The sequence below is a fragment of the Mustelus asterias genome, chromosome 2 (assembly GCF_964213995.1).
Source record: "Mustelus asterias chromosome 2, sMusAst1.hap1.1, whole genome shotgun sequence".
NCBI lineage: Eukaryota > Metazoa > Chordata > Chondrichthyes > Carcharhiniformes > Triakidae > Mustelus > Mustelus asterias.
In genome coordinates, this window is record NC_135802.1 from 92824015 (window position 1) to 92846870 (window position 22856).

Sequence of the window (22856 nt, forward strand, 5' to 3'; positions counted from 1 at the left end):
GGTTTACATTAACACTGTAATGAAGTTACTGTGAAATTCTCCTAGTTGCCACACTCGGCGTCTGTTCGGGTCAATGCACCTAACCAGCACGTATTTCAGACATGAAATAGATACAGAAATGTAATTGTGGTGCATTAACATTGCTGTTCTGAGCTCGAGTGTTAATGGTTTTTCACCTCCACAAAGTGGGGCGTCAATGTTAGTATGTTTAACCTATTTAGTGGTAACAAATAAAAATATTACTTCAGTTTCCTACTTGTTTGTACATGAGGAATGAATTAGGTTATTGCCACCCAATCAGGATTTTCCTGCAGTAATATTTAAATTGTGTCTTTTAAATGGCTCATCAGCTGTTCAACTCTTCAGCAAACAGGCCACACTGTAAATCTAGCTCTGGAAGATAGAAAACTGTTTAACACATCTGTGTTATGCCCTATGTTGTTTCTAGATTTGGAAGGATGTGAAAGAAATTCCATGGGTGGAATTTCACAGCCCCGGTAGAGTGAGGGTGGGGCTGGAAAATGCGGCGAGCTGTTCAAAACTCCTATGACTGGAAAATCCTGCAGGCGGGGGAGCTGTAAAATTCCACCCCATGTTTGAATCCATCCAATTGTCACAGTACTGAAACAGATCTTATCAAATTCACAAATGGCATCCCATGGGACTGACTGTGACAAAGACAAACAATCTTTGCTCATCCTTCTTGACCTGTCTGCAACCTTTGACACAGTTGATCGCACTGTCAATCACTTTACTAACCTTTACCACAGTGACCTTTGGTTCCCCCTACAAATCTATCTATGGCCTTTTCCTATTTCTCATCTTGCTATCCTTTGTTAACAACACCCGGAAACACAGCCACAGTTTCCACATTGATGACACCCAGCTGTACCTCACCACCACCTCTCTCATGCTCTCCAATGTTCCCAAATTGTCAGACTACTTACCCAAAGTCTTGCACTTGATGAGCTGAAATTTCCTCCAATTAAATATTGGAAAGACTGAAACAGTTATTTTCACAACAAACTTCACTCCTTCACTACTTTATCTCTCTCCCTGGCAACAGTCTGATGCAAAACCAGACTGTTCACGACCCCAATGTCATTTTGACCCCGAAATGAGCTTTCAGCAACAAATTAATGCAATGTAACATTACTCGTCACTACTCTGCACGGCTATTTTGCTGCTGAAACCCTCATTCATGCCTTTGTTAACTCAAGATTTGATTATTCCAGCACACTTCTACCCTGCATAAACTTGAGGAAATCCAAAACGCTGCTGAACGCCCTTCTAACTCATACCAAATCCTGTTCACCTATTTTCTCCCTGTGCATGCTGAACTATACAGGCTCCCAGTTAAGCAACACCCTGGCTTTAAAATGTTCATCCTTGCTGTCAAATTCCTCCTTGGCCTGTCTTTTTCCCTTTCTCTGTAATCGCCTCAAGCCCCACAACTCTCTAGACATTTACACTCAGTTAATTGAGTTGTCAACTGTGGTTCAGTTGGTAGCACCCTTGTCTCTGACTCAAAAAGTTAGGGTTCAAGTCCTGCTCCAGGAATTGAGTGCAAACTCAAAAGTGATAATCTAGTGCTGCACTGTCAGAGGTTTTGCCTTCAGATGAGATGTTAAAAAGAGATCATCCACCCTCTCAGGTGGACATAAAAGATTCTTTGGCATTATTTTGAGGAAGAGCAGGGGAGTTACTCTGGTGTCCTGGTTAATACTTAACCCTCATGCAAAAGAAAATATGATCATTATCACATTGTAAGAGCTTGCTGTGCAAAATGTTTCTGTTTTTCTTACATTACAACTGTGACTTTACTAAAAAAGTACTTGGATTGTAAAGTGCTTTGAGACATCTGGTGGTTTTGAAAAGTGCTTTACAAATTCTCTTGAGCATCCCCAATTTTAATCACTTCACCACTGGAGTTGTGTCTTCAGCATCCTTGGCCCTAAGCTCTGGAATTCCCTCCTTAAACTTCTTTACTTCTCCACATTACTATAAAGTCACTTCTTTGAACAAGCTTTTGATTATCCGATCTTGTATCTCTTTCTGTGGCTTTGTGTCATATTTTGTTTTATGATCCCTCTGTGAAATGTTTTGGAATTGGGGCACCATATAAAAACAAGTTATTAATTTATAGATTTGGAATTAAAACAGTAAATGATTGTTCTTTTGTGTCTAATTTTCCTACATTTTGCAATTTGAAACAAAAAAAATTAAATTTGAAAATCACATCAGCTGCTGTGTATTAGCAATTAGATTTTGGTGAGTTCTAGCCTTCTTCCTCCTTTATAATTTCTCTAACTATGCAAGATATTTGATTTCCCAGGAGGAAGCATGAAACATACAACTGATTATCTTACTAGTTCATCTGTTTAATGTGCCCCTGAATTCAGTGCCGTCCAGCTGATTAAAATGTCAATCGTTGGTGAGTTGGGTGTTTAATTTTGGGCTGTGTATGTGTTGGCAGCCCTTCCCCACCAGCTGAGGCATTGAAACAATTAATGTAACAATTACACCAAAGTCCATATTGAACAGACCTTCTACCAAAGAGATTAGTTGTTGCCTCTAACATAGTGAGTGAGCTCGTTCCTGCCGAGTTTTAATTTACCTGATTAGTAAACCGACGCATGGTACTCTGCAAAGCTCAATTATAAGACTCATGGGTCTTTGACACAGAAAGGAAAATGTTTGAGATTTCAGCTTATCTCCATTTTCCAGGCCAATCTCTGCCATTGTTGTTATTAAATGATAGCAGAAAATACCCTTCATTTTTGTGGCAGATTTCAGATAGCTTTATTCTGTGTCTAAACTATGACGTCCCAGTTGTTGGAATGCTTCATCTTAATGCTGGGTGCAAACATGTTTAATTCCCAAGCATTCAAATCATTATGGAAAAAATAATTTACAGAATGGGGATGTGGTTTTGTATTGTTACCACTTTTTTGCTTCTAGGCTCAAGTTCAGTTTCAGCCTGAGAGCTCTGTGATGAAGGAGGCCACATTAGAATGTAGCACATACAAACAGTTTCTGTGTACTTCTTGGTTTATTCAACTTGGCCTTTTTTCTTTGCTTTAGAATGAAATAGGATGGCGTAAGGAAGCAAAGCATTTGCTGCTGCTGATAACTGATCAGCTATCACACTTGGCCCTTGACAGCAAATTGGGTGGTATTGTCTTGCCAAACGATGGGAACTGCCACCTAAAGGACAATATGTACACTCATTCAACTATTATGGTAAGGTAACTTGAGTGCCTCTTACTGCTTTAGCCTAACAAAGCAAAGCTATGGTATGGTTCATTGAACACATGTATGTAGAAAATTTCCTTCTTCCTCCCCTACCCCAACACTGTATTTAAGGAGCAGTACAACAATATAATATGAAAGTATCTACATTTCTGCTTTCAGGGGAAGGGAAGCATTTATTTCTTTCGAGGAACATGGTCAGATGTCACTGGTATTAAAGTCTTAAATTGGAGAAATTAAGTAGTGAACTGGATTAGGACATTGGGCGGGATTTACTGTGCACCCTGCTACGTGTATCTTTGTGGTGGGAGGCAGCTCGCCATTGGCCTGTGGCAGGATCTTCTGGTCCTCCTGTTGTTAACAGGGTTTCCCATTTAAAATGCACCTCTTTCATCTCAGAATTTGAATTCAGTCCAGCCTGATATGGTAAAGTTTCTTTTGGTTATGTGTCTTGTATACAATGGCTTGAGCAGTTTCGTCCCTGTGGCTGGCAGATGAGTTACTATAGGAAAGATTGCTTTTATATTCCTAGATTGCAGCTGCGCAGAAATTATGCTGAAATTTGTGCTGGTTTCTGCCTTGTACTGAGGGTGACTATCGCCGGATGTTACCAATTCCAGGAACCTGTGTGACGCATGCTGGATGATCTCCATACATACTTGTGACGTCATCATGTACAAGCATATCTCCATCCCATTTTCGAGATTCCGCACCTTTACAAGAGACCATGGGTTTGGGGGAGGGGTGGGGGGGGGGGGGAGGTGAGAGGTTGGGATGTGAAAAAAATATAAAACATACCTGATTCTAGGGCCCCATCTCATTGCAGGTGGGGAGAGGAAAGAAAGAGGCCTCTGCTGCTGTTTCACTAAGCTAAGTAGACTAGCTGTATTGCTAGTGGAAACTAATGTTTCCTGCAGAGCTCATTTGTCCTTGGAAGAACTTAATAAACAATATAAAATATGTGCTAATACAACACCATTAATAAGGGTCAGAGCGGATGGGTTGCTGTCCTCTGTCATGGTATTTCACTTTAAGGGCCAGTTTTTACAGAGTTAGACTGACTTCAGAGGACTTTAAAATGATAGGTGGGATCCAATTCTGGGAAGCCAGCCCATCACAATCCTCCCACTCCACTTCCCAGTCCTGGCTGACAATTTTCATCAAACATTCATAATAAGGCCGCCTGAAGAAACAGATATCTGTCCTCTGTTTCTGTTGATCTACTTCACAGATGGCCTCATTGTGAATGTTTGGCTGAGTTCTAAGACTTATTACTGGATTGGTTAAAGAGAGACCTGTATTCAAGGGGGAAGTGGAGTGTCCGGTTTATCAATCGGCATTTTTATGAGGTAATAATAAGTTATTATTTCCTTAAATTTTTCGTTCAATGTCTTATGTTTATTTGGACAAGATGAAGAGGTGTGAAATGAGGTAAAGAATCTGTTTTGTAATGGCTCTGATACATTTATAGAGTTGTAAGAACAGCATTTTTTTAAAAACAAGATTTGAATGGGCGTTTAAGCAAATTTCAAGACTTGCCATAGTTATATCATTCATTGATTCAACAGTGCATACTGGATGAGTGGACATGGAGAGTATGGGTGACCACCATGTAAAAGGTATGGAGCCTGAAGGGCATGGAAGGGATATGGGAGGAGAATGAGTGTTATGAAAAGGACATTGGGGGGGGGGGGGGGGAGCGGGGGATGAAGGCTGGAGAGCCTAACAGCCTTTACTGCAACTGGGCTGAAATCCTGGAGAACCGAGGTAAACTTTCTAACCATCCTGCCTTGGCACTCACCTGCGTCTGTGGCTGCATCTGAGCTACTTCCATGGCTGGTGGACCCAACTCAATACCTTCCCCACTTCCCTGAGCAAAAGTAGTGTGTGCGGAGGCCACTTACATAGAGACAGTTCTGCTGAGTCAGGAAAGTTCCTGATTCAAGCTTCCTGCCTTGATGGTGAAAACTGCCCCTAAGTTTCTTGCCTGTGCTGCTTCTCTTCCCCTCTCACTATTAGGCAGAGCAGGAATATGCCCATTGGGAAGGTCTTTCCTGTTGAATACATTGAGGGTTTCTCACAAATTTCAGATATATGGTACTTTTTGTTTAACTATATTGTAACTCTTTCTAAGAAAATTTCAAACAATCTGACAAAGATCGACATCAAACTCCTAAAAACGCTGTTGTGCTGATGTCACGTGATGATGGACTGCGCTATATGTAGATTTCCGGGTGTACCCTACCACACTATTTACTTAAATTTAGGAAAGCTGTTCTTTCATTTGGTGCAGAGCTATATAAATAAACAGCAAGGGTTAAATAAATATATCCTGGAAGCAATGCAAATGATGGAGGGAATTTGTGCAGCAATGTTTCAGCGTAAAACCTTTCAAATCGGTTATGCGTGTATTTGTTCTGATTAAACAGGGAAATGCCACTCATGCCAGAATTATTCCGAACCCTTCTGGGAAATTCCAGATCAATGATTCAGCATGTAGGTTTTTATTTCTGATTGTTTAATTTAGCTCTTGAGTTGTCCTACACAAATATAGACACAATTTATAAATATTCAATGACAATTTGGATACGAATAGAAACCAAAGGACTGACTATCGTCATTTAACTCAGCTCACCTTACAAGGAGTGCAGATTTTGTGTTATTAACAGGTATTTTATTAACTACCTCAACACAGTCATGGATAATTGAATATGTACCATAACTCAAATATGAATTTCCAACAGAGAGCTGCTGTTGATTTTAATTGGATATTGCACCACATTTTATTCAAGAGATTACATGGGATAGATTTTAATCGCAGGCAGAAAACAGCCACCTATTATCAACCCTGTCTAAATTTCCTTTCCAAAGGGAGGTCAGATGGATTGTGTCACTGGCAGTAAATCTGCTGCCCCCAGGTTACCTTTTAAAGTTTAAACTTTAAAGTTTAAAATTCCCTCCATCACTTTCTTGCTGTTCTATATATTGGATCAAAAAGAGAAATTATCTTTCTTTTTAAATCTACATTTTAATTGGTGTTGATGTATATGGTATCAATGATTATCTGACACATTAACTGTTGCATCATAACAGTTTGGTCTTTGGTAAAAGTGTGCACAATGTTTTCAAAAAATTATCTTTCGAGTCCTTGGTTCTTCAGTAGTCATTTTTTCCTAACCATCAGTGTGTAATCTTGAAATACACCAGATAATAATATCTGTACATCTGTTCCTGGTTAGCTATTAAGCTTACAGCATAAGTTGCTACAACAACTGTTCAAATACCCTGCTTGGCAAACTTAATGAGTAGTTCTCATTGAAGTGTCTACTACTCGATTCCATACTCCTCTGGCCTATACATTGAGATGTTGGATCATTCTGTGTGCCCTTTGTGTGCATTATAAAACATTTCAAATTGTCATAACAAAGTGCAATAATATTCACATTTTCCCCAGAGATCAAGATATACTCTAAGGTGCTTCAATTCAGTAATGAGAACATTACAAATATTTCAATATTTTCATTACAGAGAGTTGAATTGAACAGAAACTTAATAAAACCCTCCATTCTTAAAGTTACAAAGCTAATGTCCAGAGTGGACAGGGTAAGCCCTTAATTCAACTCCTTGCTTGCTTCAACCACCAATTCAAATTCAAATTGAATCCAATTCATGATCGCCACAAGAGAGACATACGAGATCCAAGCTGACAAGATAAGGCGTTGTGCCCCATCTTGGGCTTGGGTTTTTCCTTTGCAAAAATATACTTTATTCATATAACATCTAAAGGCACGGAACAATTTGAAATGTTTGTAATAACAGTAAAGTGCAATGATATTTAGATTTTCTCCAGAGATCAAGATGGACTCTGAGGTGCTTCAGTTCAGTAATAAGAACATTGCCTTTGTAAGCATCACTTCTTGCCAGGAACACAAGTGAGTTAGCACTTTTGAGTTATAGTTGCCAAGACTGCATTGAGAATTTGCTCAAAACAAAAGTGCAAGATGACCAGTTGGGCAATCTGCAACACAAAAGATAGTAATCTAGATTATGGTGTGATTAAAAAGCCTACAAGTTTTATAAACTCTGAGTACATTTGAATACATAGCCCTTAGTGAGCTTTCTCAGTTGTTTTGCTTGGCTAATTTGTTGGGAGCGGTAGTGTACCCAGTGACATTGAGTTGTACGGTCTGTGCATTATGAATTACAGCATAGTTATTTATGCAATGGGGAACTGAAAAGCACTTCTTATCTTTAAAAGCAGGAAAAAGTGCAGGAAGAATATGTTCCACTGAAAGAAAAGGGCAAGTAAACATTAGTGGGACTTTCCATGGATAAATAAAGGTTCAAAGGGAGATCTTGGACATCAGGAAAGACGCATCTTTTAAGCACATACACAGCAGGGGCATGCATGATAAAACAGAATATAAAGAGATTAGGAGAGAAGTCAACAGAATAATTCTGACGGCTGCAAAGAAACTGTAAAATTAAATTATCAGGGAACATAAAATGTTGTTATAGGTACATAATTAAAAATGAAAGGCTGTGAGGAGAAGTAGAAGCAGGATAATACCACAGGTAATAATAAATAAATGACAGAAATATGAGTTAGCACATTCTCCCCGTGGGTTTCTTCCGGGTGTGCTGGTTTCTTAGAAACCCTACAGCATAGAAAGAGGCCATTCAGCCCATGGAGTCTGCACCGACCACAATCCCACCCAGGCCCTACCGCCATATCCCTACATATTTACCCACTAATCCCTCTAACCTACGCATCCCAGGACACTAAGGGCAATTTTAGCATGGCCAATCAACCTAACCTGCACATCTTTGGACTGTGGGAGGAAACTGGAGCACCCGGAGGAAACCCACGCAGTCACTAGGAGAATGTGCAAACTCCACAGACAGTGACCCAAGCCGGGAATCAAACCCAAGTCCCTGGAGCTGTGAAGCAGCAGTGCTAACCACTGTGCTACCGTACCGCCCACAATCCAAACATGTGTGGGTTAGGTTGATTAGCCATGATAAATTGACCCTTAGTGTCAGGAGGATTAGCAGGGTAAATATGTGGGGTTATGGGGATAGGGTCTGGGTGGGATTATTGTTGGTGCAGACTTGATGGGCCGAATGGCCTCCAATTGCACTGTAGGGATTCTGAGGTAATTATTTCACTTTGGTTATTACTAGGGAGATAAAACTAGTAGACATGACTATGAATGATGAGTTGAGCAATAAGGTAAGTGTATTTGAAATAAAGAGATGTATAGACTAAACAAATTCAAAGAAGGTAAGGCTCCTGATCCAGATGGATCATGCAATTTGAAAGAATCTAGGGAAGAAATAGCAGAGGCATTGCTACCCATAACGCAAGATGTACATATTTTCACTCTTCAGAGGAATTATTAAAAATAACTGTGGCGAATGATCCTACAGTAATGTATTGCTGAGAATTAGTTTGCGTTCTTTCACTGAGCTAGAACAGGGAAGACTAGTTATGTCATATCCCTATAATATCTTTTCATTTTTGGTGTTGTATGATAGATCTCCCAATATTACAGATGTAACACCGTCAACAAATTCTTGTAACAATTGAGATTTTGTTAGGTAGTATACTGTAAAATGTAATTTAATTATATGTGTGGATCCCTTTATATTGTTGCTCACAGGATTAAGGAGCAGGTCAAGCTCTGTGTCAGGCCAGACTGCGTGTGAAGTAATTGGATCTAGTTCAAGTCCAGAGTTGAGGCAAAACGTGGGGGTGTGTTTGTACTGGACTGAGAATAGGTTGAATTAATGGGGGTTAGGTGCAGGGGAAGAGAGCAGATTAGGAAAAGAGAGAAAAAAAAGTTAAATCTAGGGACACAGCTGAAGCAGTCTTCTTCATAGCTTACTTTCCCACTTAGCTTTGTTTTGTCAGCATTCTTGAATAAATTAATCCTGGTCCCTTCATCTGAGTCATGGCATAGACACTAATTCCTGCCACTGACTGGAAAGGCATTGGACGATGAATTGGGGCTCTTAATTACAGGGTTATTGTGTCAAGTCCCACGTCAGGTGGTGATTTTTTAATTTAATACTTTTCATTTATCCTTGTTTATTTATTTTTCATATAAAACACTGAACCACTGTCGACAGGTGCCACAGGGGACAGGTGGCCAAGGGGTTCCTGGGAGAGCCCGGCTACCAAAGAATACATTCATTTTTAGAAAAGTCGTTTTGTTAACATCGGCAAAAGATCCAATAAAAAACAAGATCCCAATGTATTTCTGAGAATTTTAATAATGACTGGCAAATGGATAGAACATTTTGGGTTTAAATTTACACCTTAATATGAGGTTTCAGTTTGCACCTCCAATCTTAATTTAGGATATCCATCGAGTAGCAAATGATAAAATGAGTTATGAGACATCAACTGCACTTAAAAGCATCTCACTTTCTGCAACTGGCACTGCCTCTGCACATGTGCAGGAATTGCTCCCCCTAGTGTTGCAGCACAAATAAATTCAACCTAACAAATTAATTGTCCATTGGTTCCCCTTCATCTACACCGCTAATTACATTCTCCAAACGTTCGATTAGATTGGTCCAACATGATTTCCCTTGGATAAAACCACGTTGATTCTGCCTAATCATATTATGGCTTTGTAAATGCATTGCTATCACTTCTATAATATTGGATTGATTGATATCTGACTAATTAGCCTGTAGTTCCCTATTTTCTCACTGCCGTTTTTGAAAACAGTGTTACATTTACTAACATTTGGTCCAATTGCAGAATTGAGGGGATTTTGGAAAATCACAAACAATGCATCCATTATCTCTATAGCCACCTCTTTTAGAACTTGGATGTAAGCCATCAAGTCTCGGAAGTTTGTTGGCTTTCAGTCCCTTTAATTTCTTTCATTTTATCTGTTTATAAATATTTATAATATTAAGTTCCTCATTCTCATTAGCCTATCGACCACCCCTTATTTCTGGTAAGTTTTTTTTGTTGTGGCTTCTAGGACAGAATCTTGTGCATTGTAAAATATAATCACTGGTTGGAAACATTTCAACCCCTCACCGGCTGTTAGGATACCTTCCTGGCAGACCTTTCATCCAATTACAGGCTGCATACAGGTTGATAGGTTGGTGGGTGGGGCAAGTGTTCCTAAGGTAGCAGGCCACATCAGAGTGCTTGTACCTTTGGAAGGACAGCAGCCCGATTGGCAGAAGTGGATGTTGCTGCTGCAGAAGGGGATAATCAGGAGTTGCGCACTATCTGAAAAGGGATTCTCTTTAATAAAATAAACATGTGGAAATTCCTCCACAGGATGACCTGTGAACCATTGGGGTGAGTGTAGGAGGCCTCAAAGGCCCCCCAGGCCAGCTACCAGCACACCAGCTCCATGAACATGCCAGGCTTGCTAAGGGGCCCCTCCAGCGCTGGGAAGATCCCAGTCTGGCCACAAAAGGGCAGTTAGTTGTGTGGATTGAACACTTGCCGCTTGGTAACCCCCCTCTGGGATGATCTCCCTGAGGGGGGATCGTGCAGGCTGGCTGATCCAGCGCCAAGCTTTGTGAATTTCTTCCCAGTCTGCCTTCAAGCCCACCCCAACACGACCAAAAATACTCCACCCAAATTACTTGGTCATCATGGCTGTCACTTCCTTATTCCCATTATCATTTCTCCCGCCTCAATCTTGAAGGGTTAGGATTTCCATGCTCATTGTACAGTACTTTTTTGCTGTATTTGTGGTTTCAAAAAAGGGTGTGGTGTAATATATGCAAATGTGGTTTATTGAATAAGTTTTACAGAGAACTTGAAATTGCATTATTGGACATTATATTAAAAAATACAGTACATTGGTTTCTCTGGATTAGATATAAAAGGGACCAGCATTATAGTTTTGATTAATCTCTGCTGTTAAATATCAGCTGAATGAGTTATTTGAACTTAATCTTCAGCATTGAATTAAATTGGCTTAGAACAGTGGTCTGTGGTATTTGGTAGTCTTCCCATTGATTATATCACCTCTATAACAGCAGTGTTTAAATAAAGTTTAAAGTTTATTTATTAGTCACAAATAGGCTTCATTCACACTGCAATGAAGTTACTGTGAAAATCCCCCACTCCGGCGCCTGTTCAGGTACACTGAGGGAGAATTTAGCATGACCAATGCACCTAACCAGCACGTCTTTTGACTGTGGGAGGAAACCGGAGCACCTGAAGGAAACACACGCAGACACAGGGAGAACATGGAAACTCTACACAAACAGTGGTGGGAATCGAGCCCGGGTCCCTGGCGCTGTGAGGCAGCAATGCTAACCACTGTGCCACCATGCCGCCCCATGTACATCAAATGTGCATCAGTGTTGGACATTTTGTTTATCTGTTTTCTTTTCCACCCTGACCATGTCAATTTCTTGCTGGGGTTGTTCCACAGGTACTTATTGTTGTCTAAAATCTTGTTCAAGTGGTTCCACATCATGCATAATACTGGTTATTTGACACTGGGAATAAATCCTGTCCTCTCCTACATCAGCATCTATCCGCTCACAAACTAAGATTAGGACCTTTCAGCTGTTTTACTTCCTCAACCAAGCAGTGCAGAGAGCAGTTGTCATTCCTCCTGCAACATTGGTAACTCTGCACAGACCAGGGTTCAGGTGATCATCTGCCATGCCTTTGTGGCTCAATATTTATTGATAATCTTGCAGAATCATTGGGTTTCAAAGGTTTCTTGTTCTATAGTCAGAACCAAACTTCATTTAACTTCTATTGGTGTCAGTCAAAAGGAACAACACAAGACTGAATAAAACTACCGCAAAGGTCAGAAAGCCATTTTGTTTTATGTATAGAGTCAGCCTTGGATAGTCTCGGCACAGCAATGATGTCCCTACATTCATTAGCAGACGCTACATTTGGGAACATGCCTGCAGTACCAACAACTCTAGCCATATGATAGCGCAAACCAGGGTATAGCAATAGAATCATCGAGTCCCTACAGTATAGAAGAGGCCATTCAGCCCATCGAGTCTGCACCAATTCTGAGTATCTTACCCAGACCCTCTCCCCCAGCGTATCCTTGTAACCTCACCCATTTACCTGGGTAATCCATCTTACCTGCACATCTTGGGACACTAAGAGGCAATTTAGCATGGCCCATCCACCTGTCCTTTATTCTTTGAACTGTGGGAGTAAACCGGAGCACCTGGATGAAACCCATGCAGACACGGGGAGAACGTGCAAACTCCACGCACACGGTCACCCAAGATTGGAATTGAACCCGGGTCTCTGGAGCCGTAAGGCAGCAGTGCTAACCACTGTGCCACCGTGCCGCCCTGTAGGGATCCCTATTAGAACTGGACACCGTGCCTTTTGAAAGTGATGCCATGTGCACTTCTCCAATATTTTTCCAGCTTTGCTGAGATGAGGAGGGTTTGCAGAGTTCCTTGCTTGTCTCATTGTTTTCCAGTTCTGTATTTTACTTCCTGAAATGCTCATTCCCCTGGATTCAATCAGGATCACTATTTCTAACCTCCACTAAAACACACAGCAATGTATTTAGCTCCTTGTGTTTCAATTTTCCTTCCTGTAACTTTCTACTGGTTAGATTCTGTTCAATGTCACAACACTTAACTCACTTAACTTTCTTACTGTCTTGGCAGCCATTTATAATCCCATTAAGTAGGCTTTTATGTTTCTTAAATACTTCCCTTCTTTGTATGTTATCTTTTTAAAGTTTTGGTAAAATTTTCTGTTTTGACTTCAAGTTTATTCTTTTTGCACTATTTCAAAAGTAAAATAAAGCAATACACAAAAAATAAATTGCAATGCGGTGAATAAAACCTTTATCTTGCAATGCATATGAACCCACATCCTGTTGGAAGGTGCTACTTTGTAACATTTGGGGGCTGCAATCTTTGGCTGCAGACCAGAAATGGGGGTCCTGGAAGCTGGAGTCAACCACATACAAGTTGCAAGCTAACTAAGGGTGACATGAATTTCTTTAGATAACACCTGACAATTATTCGCTATAGATCACATTACCATCATTGAACTTAACTTTCTAGATCTCCTGTTGCTGCATCATTTTATAAGCTTGTATTACAATTTTATATCCCCTTCAATTGTATTAAGCCATACCCATTCCAGAACCCTGACACACACTACCAGTTTATGTCAATCTCTATCAACAAGCTACAGGCTCTCTAAACAAGTCTGATGTTCGTGTTGTCAGAGGCTAGTAGAAACTGCTAGTGTTTAGAGTTTAGTGGGTGATAGAATGCATTCATAACTCCACTACAAATGATTGGTCTCTAAGCATCTGATGACTGCTGAGAAAGTGTAGAAATAAATGTAATAGTGCTTGGGTTTGCCTTGATGGGGCCGTTAGTGGCCTCTGTGCAGACTACACTGTCAAGAAAGTTAACAGATTTTTAACGTTTGGCTTTAGCACAAAATGGATTTCTTATTTGCAAAACAGATTCTTTAGTTGCTATTGATAGCTCCCTGAACAATTTCCTCCATACAGGCTGGGATTCTCTAGTGTCGTTTGCCCCGCCACCGCTGCCAGTGAGAACGGAGAATTTGGCGCTCAGCCAAATCTCCATTCCCAGCAGCGGGATCAGAGAATCCCAGCTGTGGGTGGGATCAGAGAATTCCGGCCCAAATCTCGCATAAGGTATTTCTTGCGCTGACACCAAATCTACAGTATTACTGCTTTTGACGTGGCCACGAAAGTTAATTCCCAGACTGGATACCCTGAGTGTGAGGCAGGGATTTCAGGTCAGGATATTGGAGTCCACCGTTTCCTGTTCATTTAAATGAATAGATGGAAAATCACAGGGGTCAGTTTTAACCACCGGGTTGGTGAACAGTTAGATATGGGAAGGGATTTCTTCCCCTGATCATATCATGACTCTTTCCTGGGCTGTGCAGGTGTATGAGGTGCTCAGCTAAAGCAGGCTCCCACGGTTTCCTCCCACAGTCCAGAGATGTGCGGGTTAGGTTGATTGGCCATGCTAAAATTGCCCTTAGTGTCCTGGGATGCATAGGTTAGAGGGATTAGTGGGTAAATATGTAGGGATATGGGGGTAGAGCCTGGGTGGGATTGTGGTCGGTGCAGACTCGATGGGCCGAATGGCCTCTTTCTGTGCTGTAGGGTTTCTAAGATTTCTAAGAACTCTGGGTCCTATTACATGAAAAGGATTTTGATTGCATTTTAACTAGGGTCTGATTTGGGAAGACACTATGGTTTTCTAGTCAGGCTGAAGCAACATTACCAATGATCTGCTAACAGAAGAGACCATCCAAGGATAAATATAAAACTTTCCATTGTGGATGGGTCCTACAAGAAGTGTCACAACCTCCTATGCCCTCGACCCTCACAATGCACTCCCTGTCCCTTCCACAAAATCTTTCTAAAACTCCCTACAAGTTACCAGCTTTTTGGCAAGTGGCTTCTGGCTGCGCGGACATTCCTTTTTATCTCCTTGTGGGCAGATACTCAATACTGGCCACATGTACATGAGACGCTAACATATCCAGCGCCTCAAACTCATGCACTCGCCTGGCCCAAAACATACCTGGGGTTAAAAATCAACTGCGTTTCTGCAAATTATCAATCTGAACTGCCTGTTAATGGAGGTTTGGGAGTCAGCCCTATAATCCCTATTATATTAAGATGTTATTGTATCAGTTTTTAATCATGTCAGTATTTTGGCAGCAGGAATAATGAACATACATGCATTCATCTGTTTCATAAGGTCGGCTGGAATCATGTTTCATTTTTCTCTGTCCGCCTACGTCAGCTGGTGCATTTGCCTAGCTCGCAGTAGGTCCTTGGGTTTTGTAGCTCTCTAGATTTCACTAATACAGGTCTAAACAGCAGTCACTGCTGCAGCTCAAAACGATCGGCGACAAACTGTTGTGTTCACTCTTCCCAGATACTTATTCATCAAATAATGTCTATTTGTAAAATGAGATGGATGTAGAACTAATGTTAAACACCTAAATTGTTTACTGAATTGTCCAAGACATTCTTACTGTTACTTGAATAGTTCTGAATGACCCCCCTCCCCTCTGTGGTGTAATGTGTGTATGCTTATGCTTATGTCCTGACTTCTAACAGGAACATCCATCTGTGGGTCTGCTGGTGGATAAGCTGCTGAAAAATAGCATCCATGTCATTTTTGCCGTTCAGGGATCGTGCATCAGCTGGTACAGGGTAAGATCTATTCTGTTAATATCAAACTGAATGAGACACGGTGTTGGGCCTCTTGTGAAAAGTGAATTTGGGTGCGTGTGATTAATTTATATTGCATCACCTCTCTGAAATATTATTAAAATCTCATCATGTTTCAACTAACATTAATTGAAAGTAAATTCCAGTACTCAATAAAATGGTTGCATGTATATTATCTTTGACCAATCAGATTATTTATGAGATAACATTCGAATGTTACCGTTGCTTTCAAGGTATCTGTAGTGCTTTAAATACGCTCAAGTAAACAATAACTTTCAGTTGGATAGATTGGATTTGAACCAATGCAACAATTGATGTTAGTGCTTCCAAGGCATAAATGTACAGTTTGAGAAGCTTTCTTTTAAGATTTATTTTCATAATAATTGCCCTTTCTAAGAAAACTTGTTGTTTAAAAACAAAGTTTAATTGAAAAATCTCTCTCTTATTTTCTTAAAGGATCTTCTTCCATTGATGCCAGGTGCAGCTGCAAAGCAGTTAAATGCAGAATTATCCAATCTCTCTGAACTAGTGGAAGGTGCCTACAAGGTATAGTGCTATTTTTGTTATCCCTTTATTATGTTTCTACATTCATAGTTCATCCATTCAATGAATGGTTAAACCTTTCATCTGTTATATACCGAGTCAGAGGTTGATGCAGCTAAATAATTGTGCTTCACTGTGGTCTGATTCATATATAAGAATCATTTTAACTTTTTCTAACCAAACTTTTAATCAGTGAAGATGGCATCCTCTTCAGCAAACTATTCTTGCAAATTCATATTTGATTTTGTAGTTGGCTATTTATATCAACATAAAATGTATATTGTCTGTTAAATTTCCATTCTGTTATAAAGATCATACTTCAACATATTTGAATAGTTCTGAATACCCATCAGTTTAGTCCTTACATTGATGCTATTTTTGTGATGTTGATATTCACTGTGTCAAAGTATTACTATAATAGCAAAAAACATTGATACAGTTGTCATGCGTCAAAGTTCTGGCATATGTGGTGTTGGCTAACTCAGACTGAAATAAGCACTATATCAAAACTGAAACTGACTTTTATGTTGACATTAAAAACAGGATGAAGCACGATTGGGTTGACTTGGCATTAATTGAAGAATAACAGCGTATTCAATAAAAAGGCACACATATAATAAAATTGAATTGCTTTGTATTCAGAATGATCTAAATAATTTGCCCCTTTTCCCATGTACGTAAAATTATAATTTATCTTCTGTACTCTATCTCATTGAGCACGCAAAAATCATTTTTTGGAATGTGTTTTCAAGTTGGCAAAACTAGCTATTATACAATGGAGTTAACCTCTAACTCTTGTTTCATCAACTCTTTCAACTTTGTGACTGACTTTTGATAGCTTTCTGACTAGAGAGAGAGTTGTTGGATAAGCAAAAGCTTTCTTATAACTGCAGTTTATGAAACTCTTGGATGAATAGATTTTGAAGGTATTTTTGATCTGTCACATGAACTGCTGGACTTGGAAAATCAGTGATTTAAGTTTGACTAACTTGAGTTTTTCTAAAGGTACATGCAAAGAACAAAGTGTTGTTTTATGACTGTTAGTACAAATTAAATGCTTCTGCACATCATGATTATTTGACCATCAGGGTCAGGCTACCTGTTGGCTGCTCAGACGTATCACCCTGATAGTTACAGGGAGTGAGCAGGGGCACATGTTTACAGGATAGAGGAATACCAGAAATGCTGGGATCATGGACCTCATTATCATATCACCCAGTAGCTGGCCATATTAACTGGCTATGGGAGGGAAAGCTGGAGGGAGAAAGTTGCAGTCAGGGACCACTGGATGTTGGAGATTGTACCCCGAAACATCATGGGTCGGCGGGAGGATAGAAGTTCGACTGGCAGTCAGGGATCGCAGGTTTGGGGGAATGCAGGCTGATTGCGGCAGAAGATATGCTTCCGGGACTGTGGGAAAGCACTCCTCCTTGTGGCCAGCAAGTTGTGCTTTGTTATAGCATTTAACTGCTGGATGCATCTGCAAAATTAGCTGTGTTTGTGTGCTTACAGCAGATTGGGGTAAGCTTTCAGTTTAACAAGCAGCTCATTGGCTGAGGTTATGGATCAAATGTCCCCCCAATAAAGTTACTGTTATAAGACCAAATTTATTTCTAAATAGCTATTCTTTAGGGTGAAATTGGTCTGCCCTTATAGCATGGAAGGGGGGATAGTTGTAGCCCATTTCCCATGAATAAAACTGGGCTACTGATTTACTACCCATTTCCATGCTGTCGGCACAGACTATTCTCTCTCCCTTTGTCACCTGAAGGCACTGACCCTTATTGGGTCCAGCAGGTCCACAGGCTTCCTTTTGACCTCCCTTGGCATGAGTGGATGTTCTTCATTCAGACTTTTGGCCACCTTATACTAGGCATTTTTGTGCCATAATGTTGTTGTTCTATTTGTCACTTGGGCAGAATTTCTGACTGTCCGGTATTTAATTAATTTCTGGTGTATAGTCAGGTCATGGCGACCTAGATATGCTGGCAGTTAAATGACCACCCTTTTATCCTAAATGGGAAGAGGAGGCATTTAGTTGTCCCAGTAAACCATCCAATTACATCATAACCCCGAGGCCAACCCCGATCACGGGAAATATTTAGCTATAATTTCAGTGGTGAGCTAAGCAATCCCAAACTCTGGATTCCAATGGGGTTGGGTCGTTTACATATTTAACATATGCTCATTGCATATTTTCCACAAGCACAGGGACCTCCTAGCTAGCTGTTGGGCAGGGCATTCAGAGTGCAGCAATTGTTAAAAGCTTATTACATTTAGAGTGTGCTTTTGAGTGTTGTACTGCTGTTATATTTGCTAAAGCCATATGTTACAGTTATGTTGACTTACTTATGTCCCTTTGTAACTTCCTACTCTGTACTATACAACTTGGTATGTCTCATTTACTTAGTATCATCTGCAAATTTGCATGTGCTACTCTCTATCCCTTCATCCAAGTCATTAATATGCATGGTAACAGTTAAGGTCAAGTACAGATTCCCTGAGAACTTGTCTCACCAAAATGAGCATATTCCTGTTATCCCTATCCTTGTTACTTACTGTCCCGCTGGCTAGCAACAAGGTTATGTATAATTCTGCACACTGTCATACTTCAGTAACGTATGGAAACAATGGGGAGGAAGTGGCATTCTGGTATTTTTGCTGGACTAGAAATCCAGAGACCCAGGGTAATACTCTGGGGACCAGGGTTCACGTCCCACCATGGCAGATGTAAAATTTTAAAAATCTGGAATCAAAAGTTTAACAATGATCATGAAACCATTGTCAAAAAATTCATCTGGTTCACTAATGCCCTTTTAGGGAAGGAAATATTTCGGCCTACATGTGATTCTGGATCCACAGCAAGTGGTTGACCATTCAGTGTCCTCAGGGATAGGCAATAATTCCCACATCCCATGAATGAATAACAAAATCAGGGAAAGGTTTTCTGGATTGACAAAGAGCAATAGACTAGGGGTAATGAAAGCAGCCCGTTCCAGATAGTGTTGAGGACCAGCAGCATATCTTTGCCTTTTGAGAAACAAATATCCTGAAGTTCGAAGTTATTCCCTATTTCTTCAATGTGGTATTCGCTGTGCATCCATTCCTCCACTTTCTCCCAGCTTGTCCAATACCCAGTTGCCTGTATCATAACATTTAATATTCTCCATGGCCTACCCTTGCCCTTTCTCTCCAACCTTATTTTCAATCCCTTCCTCTCCAGTACACCATCTGTGACCTTTTACCCATCTTGTCTTGTCTTTGCCACCACCGCCACCAAACTGGACCAGCCTTTAGCTGCCTTTGCTCTACTCTGTGGAAATGCTTTCCATAGATTACTCTGTATCGCCGTTTACTCTTTTAAAAAAAACTTTCAATGCCCTATTTTTTTCAGTCCCTTTTATTTTTGAAGCCTTGGTTTCAGTCACCTCTTTCAGAGCTCATTGTTCAGTAATTTCCACTTAAGCTCCTCTTCTTCCTTACTTCTCTGCCTGAAGGCAGGTCAGACGCACCACGGATAGGGCTATAGGGGACAATATTAGTTGGGACTAGACTCAACTATGTACAGATGGTTACTGACTTTTAACTGGGCACTGCAGAACATTGGGTCACTGTTGATTAGGTAACTTCCATTTAACCACAGCAAATCTCTTCATTACATTCTCTAATCAATCCCAGCACCACTTCAGAAGAGAATGACTGTGACAGTTACTATTTTCCAAGGCAGGTAGCTATCACAAATTCAGGAGTTCTGTATGAAGAAGGTCACTTGAGTCAGCTTAGTTTATTTATCTAGAATAAGCCTGCAGTGGCCTCATCACAACACCCAGCTATAACTTAAATCACCGCAATTTCTTTACCTGCTGTACCCATAAACCATTCTGAGTAGCGATCAATCTTTGCATGATGAAGAATTTATTGACAGCCCTAAAATTGCCTCTTGCCAGTTTGAATATTGTTCCGTTGGCCTGTTGTCCTGTGTCAGTTATGTTCTGTCCGGCAAAATATTGAATCAAATTATACTAATTAAATTTGTGTTATTGCATTAATAATGGAAGCAGAGGAACAGTGGTATTGTCACTGGACTAGTAATCCAGAGATCCAGGGCAAGATCTGGAGACCTGGGTTCAAATCCCACCATAGCAGATGGTGAAATGTGAATTCAATAAAAAAAAAGTCTAATGATCACCATGAAACCATTGTCATAATATCCCATCTGGCTCACTAATGTCCTTTAGGGAAGGCAATCTGCCATCCTTAACTGGTCTGGCTTACATATGACTCCAGATCCACAGCAATGTGGTTGACTCACCAGTGTCCTCTGAAATGGAGGGCAGTTAGGGATGAGCAATAAATGCTGGCCTAGCCAAGTCCCATAAATGAATTTTTAAAAAACTATATTTTGCAGAATTGCATTTCCTACAGTAAGTCTTATTAGGAATTCAGATGGGAAGATGATTACAGAATGTGCATACTCAAATGCCGAGTAGCTGAGGCTTCAGGCCAGGATTGCAAGTTCACACAGTTGGCCTTATAATGTGCACAATTTCTCTGTAGCCATGAGCCATGTACATTTGTGTGTGGGTGGAATGTTTGCATATCATAACAGATTATACTGCACATTTTTTGTATTGTAAGGGCCTTGAGTAATTCTGCTGTGCTATTTTTAGCATACTGGTTTACTGTGTAAATTTTCAATAAAACCACTGTCTATTTAATAAATTGCAGTAGATGGATAGGAAAACATTCAAAGTTGCTTCAGAGACATGGGGCTAGATTTTACACTGAGGGTGGGCTCCCTGCACCTTAGCATAAATCCCTAGGGTGATCTCTGCAAAGCTTTGTCATCCTGCTTTAATGTTTCGAGTGATAGCACTTTAATTAGTGTGAAGCAGGACTTCCCTCTACCCCCAGGAGGAAGACTCCCTTTTAGAGCTGCTGTTAACTCTGCACTCCCACGGTGCCAAGCATGGGCGGAGGCCCTGCTGCAGAGAGGGCAGGAAGTGGTGTTCAATGATGGAGCCGGACTCCTGAGGTAAGTCCAAGATGTCTCCAGGGACAGGCTGACAGGTCCAAAGAGGAGGGGTGAGTGCTTGTTGGACTTGGCCGGGGAGGGGATGCAAAAGCTTGGGCAGTGAGAAAGGAAGTGGATCTAGGAAGATTACTTTCAGAGCTTGTAGCCCAGTGAACTGAAGGCACAATTACCAATGATGGGACCAAAGTGGGATGATGCACAAGAGGCTGCCGTCACAGAAATGAAGAGTGAAGAGACAGACTAGTGAGAGGTGCACATTTTGTGCAATGTGGAGGAAACTGAGGTCTTGGGCAAGTTTTGATCTAGTGGACAAAGTGAAGGAGGGGGGAAACAGCTGAATGGATGGTGATGAAAAATTCTATGAATTCATTGTGCTTGTTGGAAATTTAGGAGATAATGGGTAGTGTAGATATAAGCTGAGGACTCTGTGCTTTCTAATGTAATGGATAATTTTGGCAAAGGGGTTTGAGGCCTAATAGAACCTGACATAGCTCTGGCGGCACTTGTAATGGGCAGCTAAGCACGTTGTGTACCACAGAGAGGATGTTGACCTCTCTATTTCTAGAATTTGCTTAACAGAAGATAACTCAGAAACTCAGGTTCTTGGTGATGGTTTGTTTATTTTCAGTACTGTTACCTCATTGTAGGAACTTCCTACTTCAGTAATTGGAAGATTTGTAAATTAGTCACCTGGTTGACATCAGAAAATAAAATATTAGGGATAATGTCGTTTGGGTTATCAGAGTTGTTCATTTCTTATTTCAGTCTAAATAATTTTGGAAATAAAGTACCTGGGTTTAAATTAGATTTCTAATTTCATGAACAATGTCCGGAATCTTACCATCTTTTTCGTGGATTTTCCCATCCCGCTGCAGTGAACGGAGATTTTGCTGGCTGCCAAATTCTCCGACTTTGCTGCAGTGAGAGTGTGACGTGAACGGCCGGTAAGATCACCCCCATTGTCTTTTCTATTCCAACTACCTCATAAGCACTCTAATTTTAAAAAGAAACCCTGCTCCTCAGTCCACAAAGAATCCCAAACTATTATCCTTGGAGCTGAAAATCGGATGTTGCACACAATAAAATACTTCTCGTACCAAGTGGCTAGCTCATTGAGCAAACTGAAAAGCAAGAACTGAAATCTTTTTCTTTACGACTGTTTTAAAATTATAGAAGCAAATGAAGAAAACAATATGGCTGATGTTTACAGTGATGAGATCTTTCCAATTACACAGGGATGAAATAATTGGCAGTAGATTCGTCTGCAAGTTTACTGGAAAAAAAAGTGCCTTCCAAAACTTTGAAAATCTGGTTCATGTCTCCTCTATCAGTAAGATCTATGGTCTAAACCCTGTTTCCTGGAACATTTGAAAAATAAAAGGCGAACAACAAATGGAGGAAATTTAACAAAAAGAAATTGAATTTGTCCCTTTCACCTTGATTTATTTGGCAATAGTCTCACTTTTAACCTGGAATATTGAGGGTTCAAATGCTACTCTGGGGTTGATTTAAATTGTTGGTTAGGGTGGTTATCATGCAGGAGGAGGTATTGGCCTTGTGGTATTATTGCTAGATTATTAATCCAGAAACTCAGCTAATATTCTAGAGACCTGAGTTCGAATCCCACCACGGCAGATGGTGGAATTGTAATCAGTTTTAAAAATCGAATTAAGAATCTACTGATCATGAAGCTATTGTCAATTGTTGGAAAAACCCATCTGGATCACAAATGCCCGTTAGGGAAGGAAATCTGTCGTCCTTATCTGGTCTGGCCTACATGTGACTCCCGAGCCACAGCA

General features: G+C 40.5%; 1 protein-coding gene across 2 annotated transcripts in view; it reads left to right on the top strand.

Annotated features, from left to right (window-relative positions):
* Window positions 1-22856, top strand: part of itgb8 (integrin, beta 8) — an 80402-nt gene that overhangs the window by 17007 nt on the left and 40539 nt on the right. For both annotated transcript variants that reach the window (XM_078238509.1, XM_078238518.1), the window contains exons 6-8: window positions 3085-3243; window positions 15366-15461; window positions 15936-16025. In XM_078238509.1, coding sequence (XP_078094635.1) covers window positions 3085-3243; window positions 15366-15461; window positions 15936-16025 — 345 coding nt within the window. The remainder of the gene's footprint in view (window positions 1-3084; window positions 3244-15365; window positions 15462-15935; window positions 16026-22856) is intronic.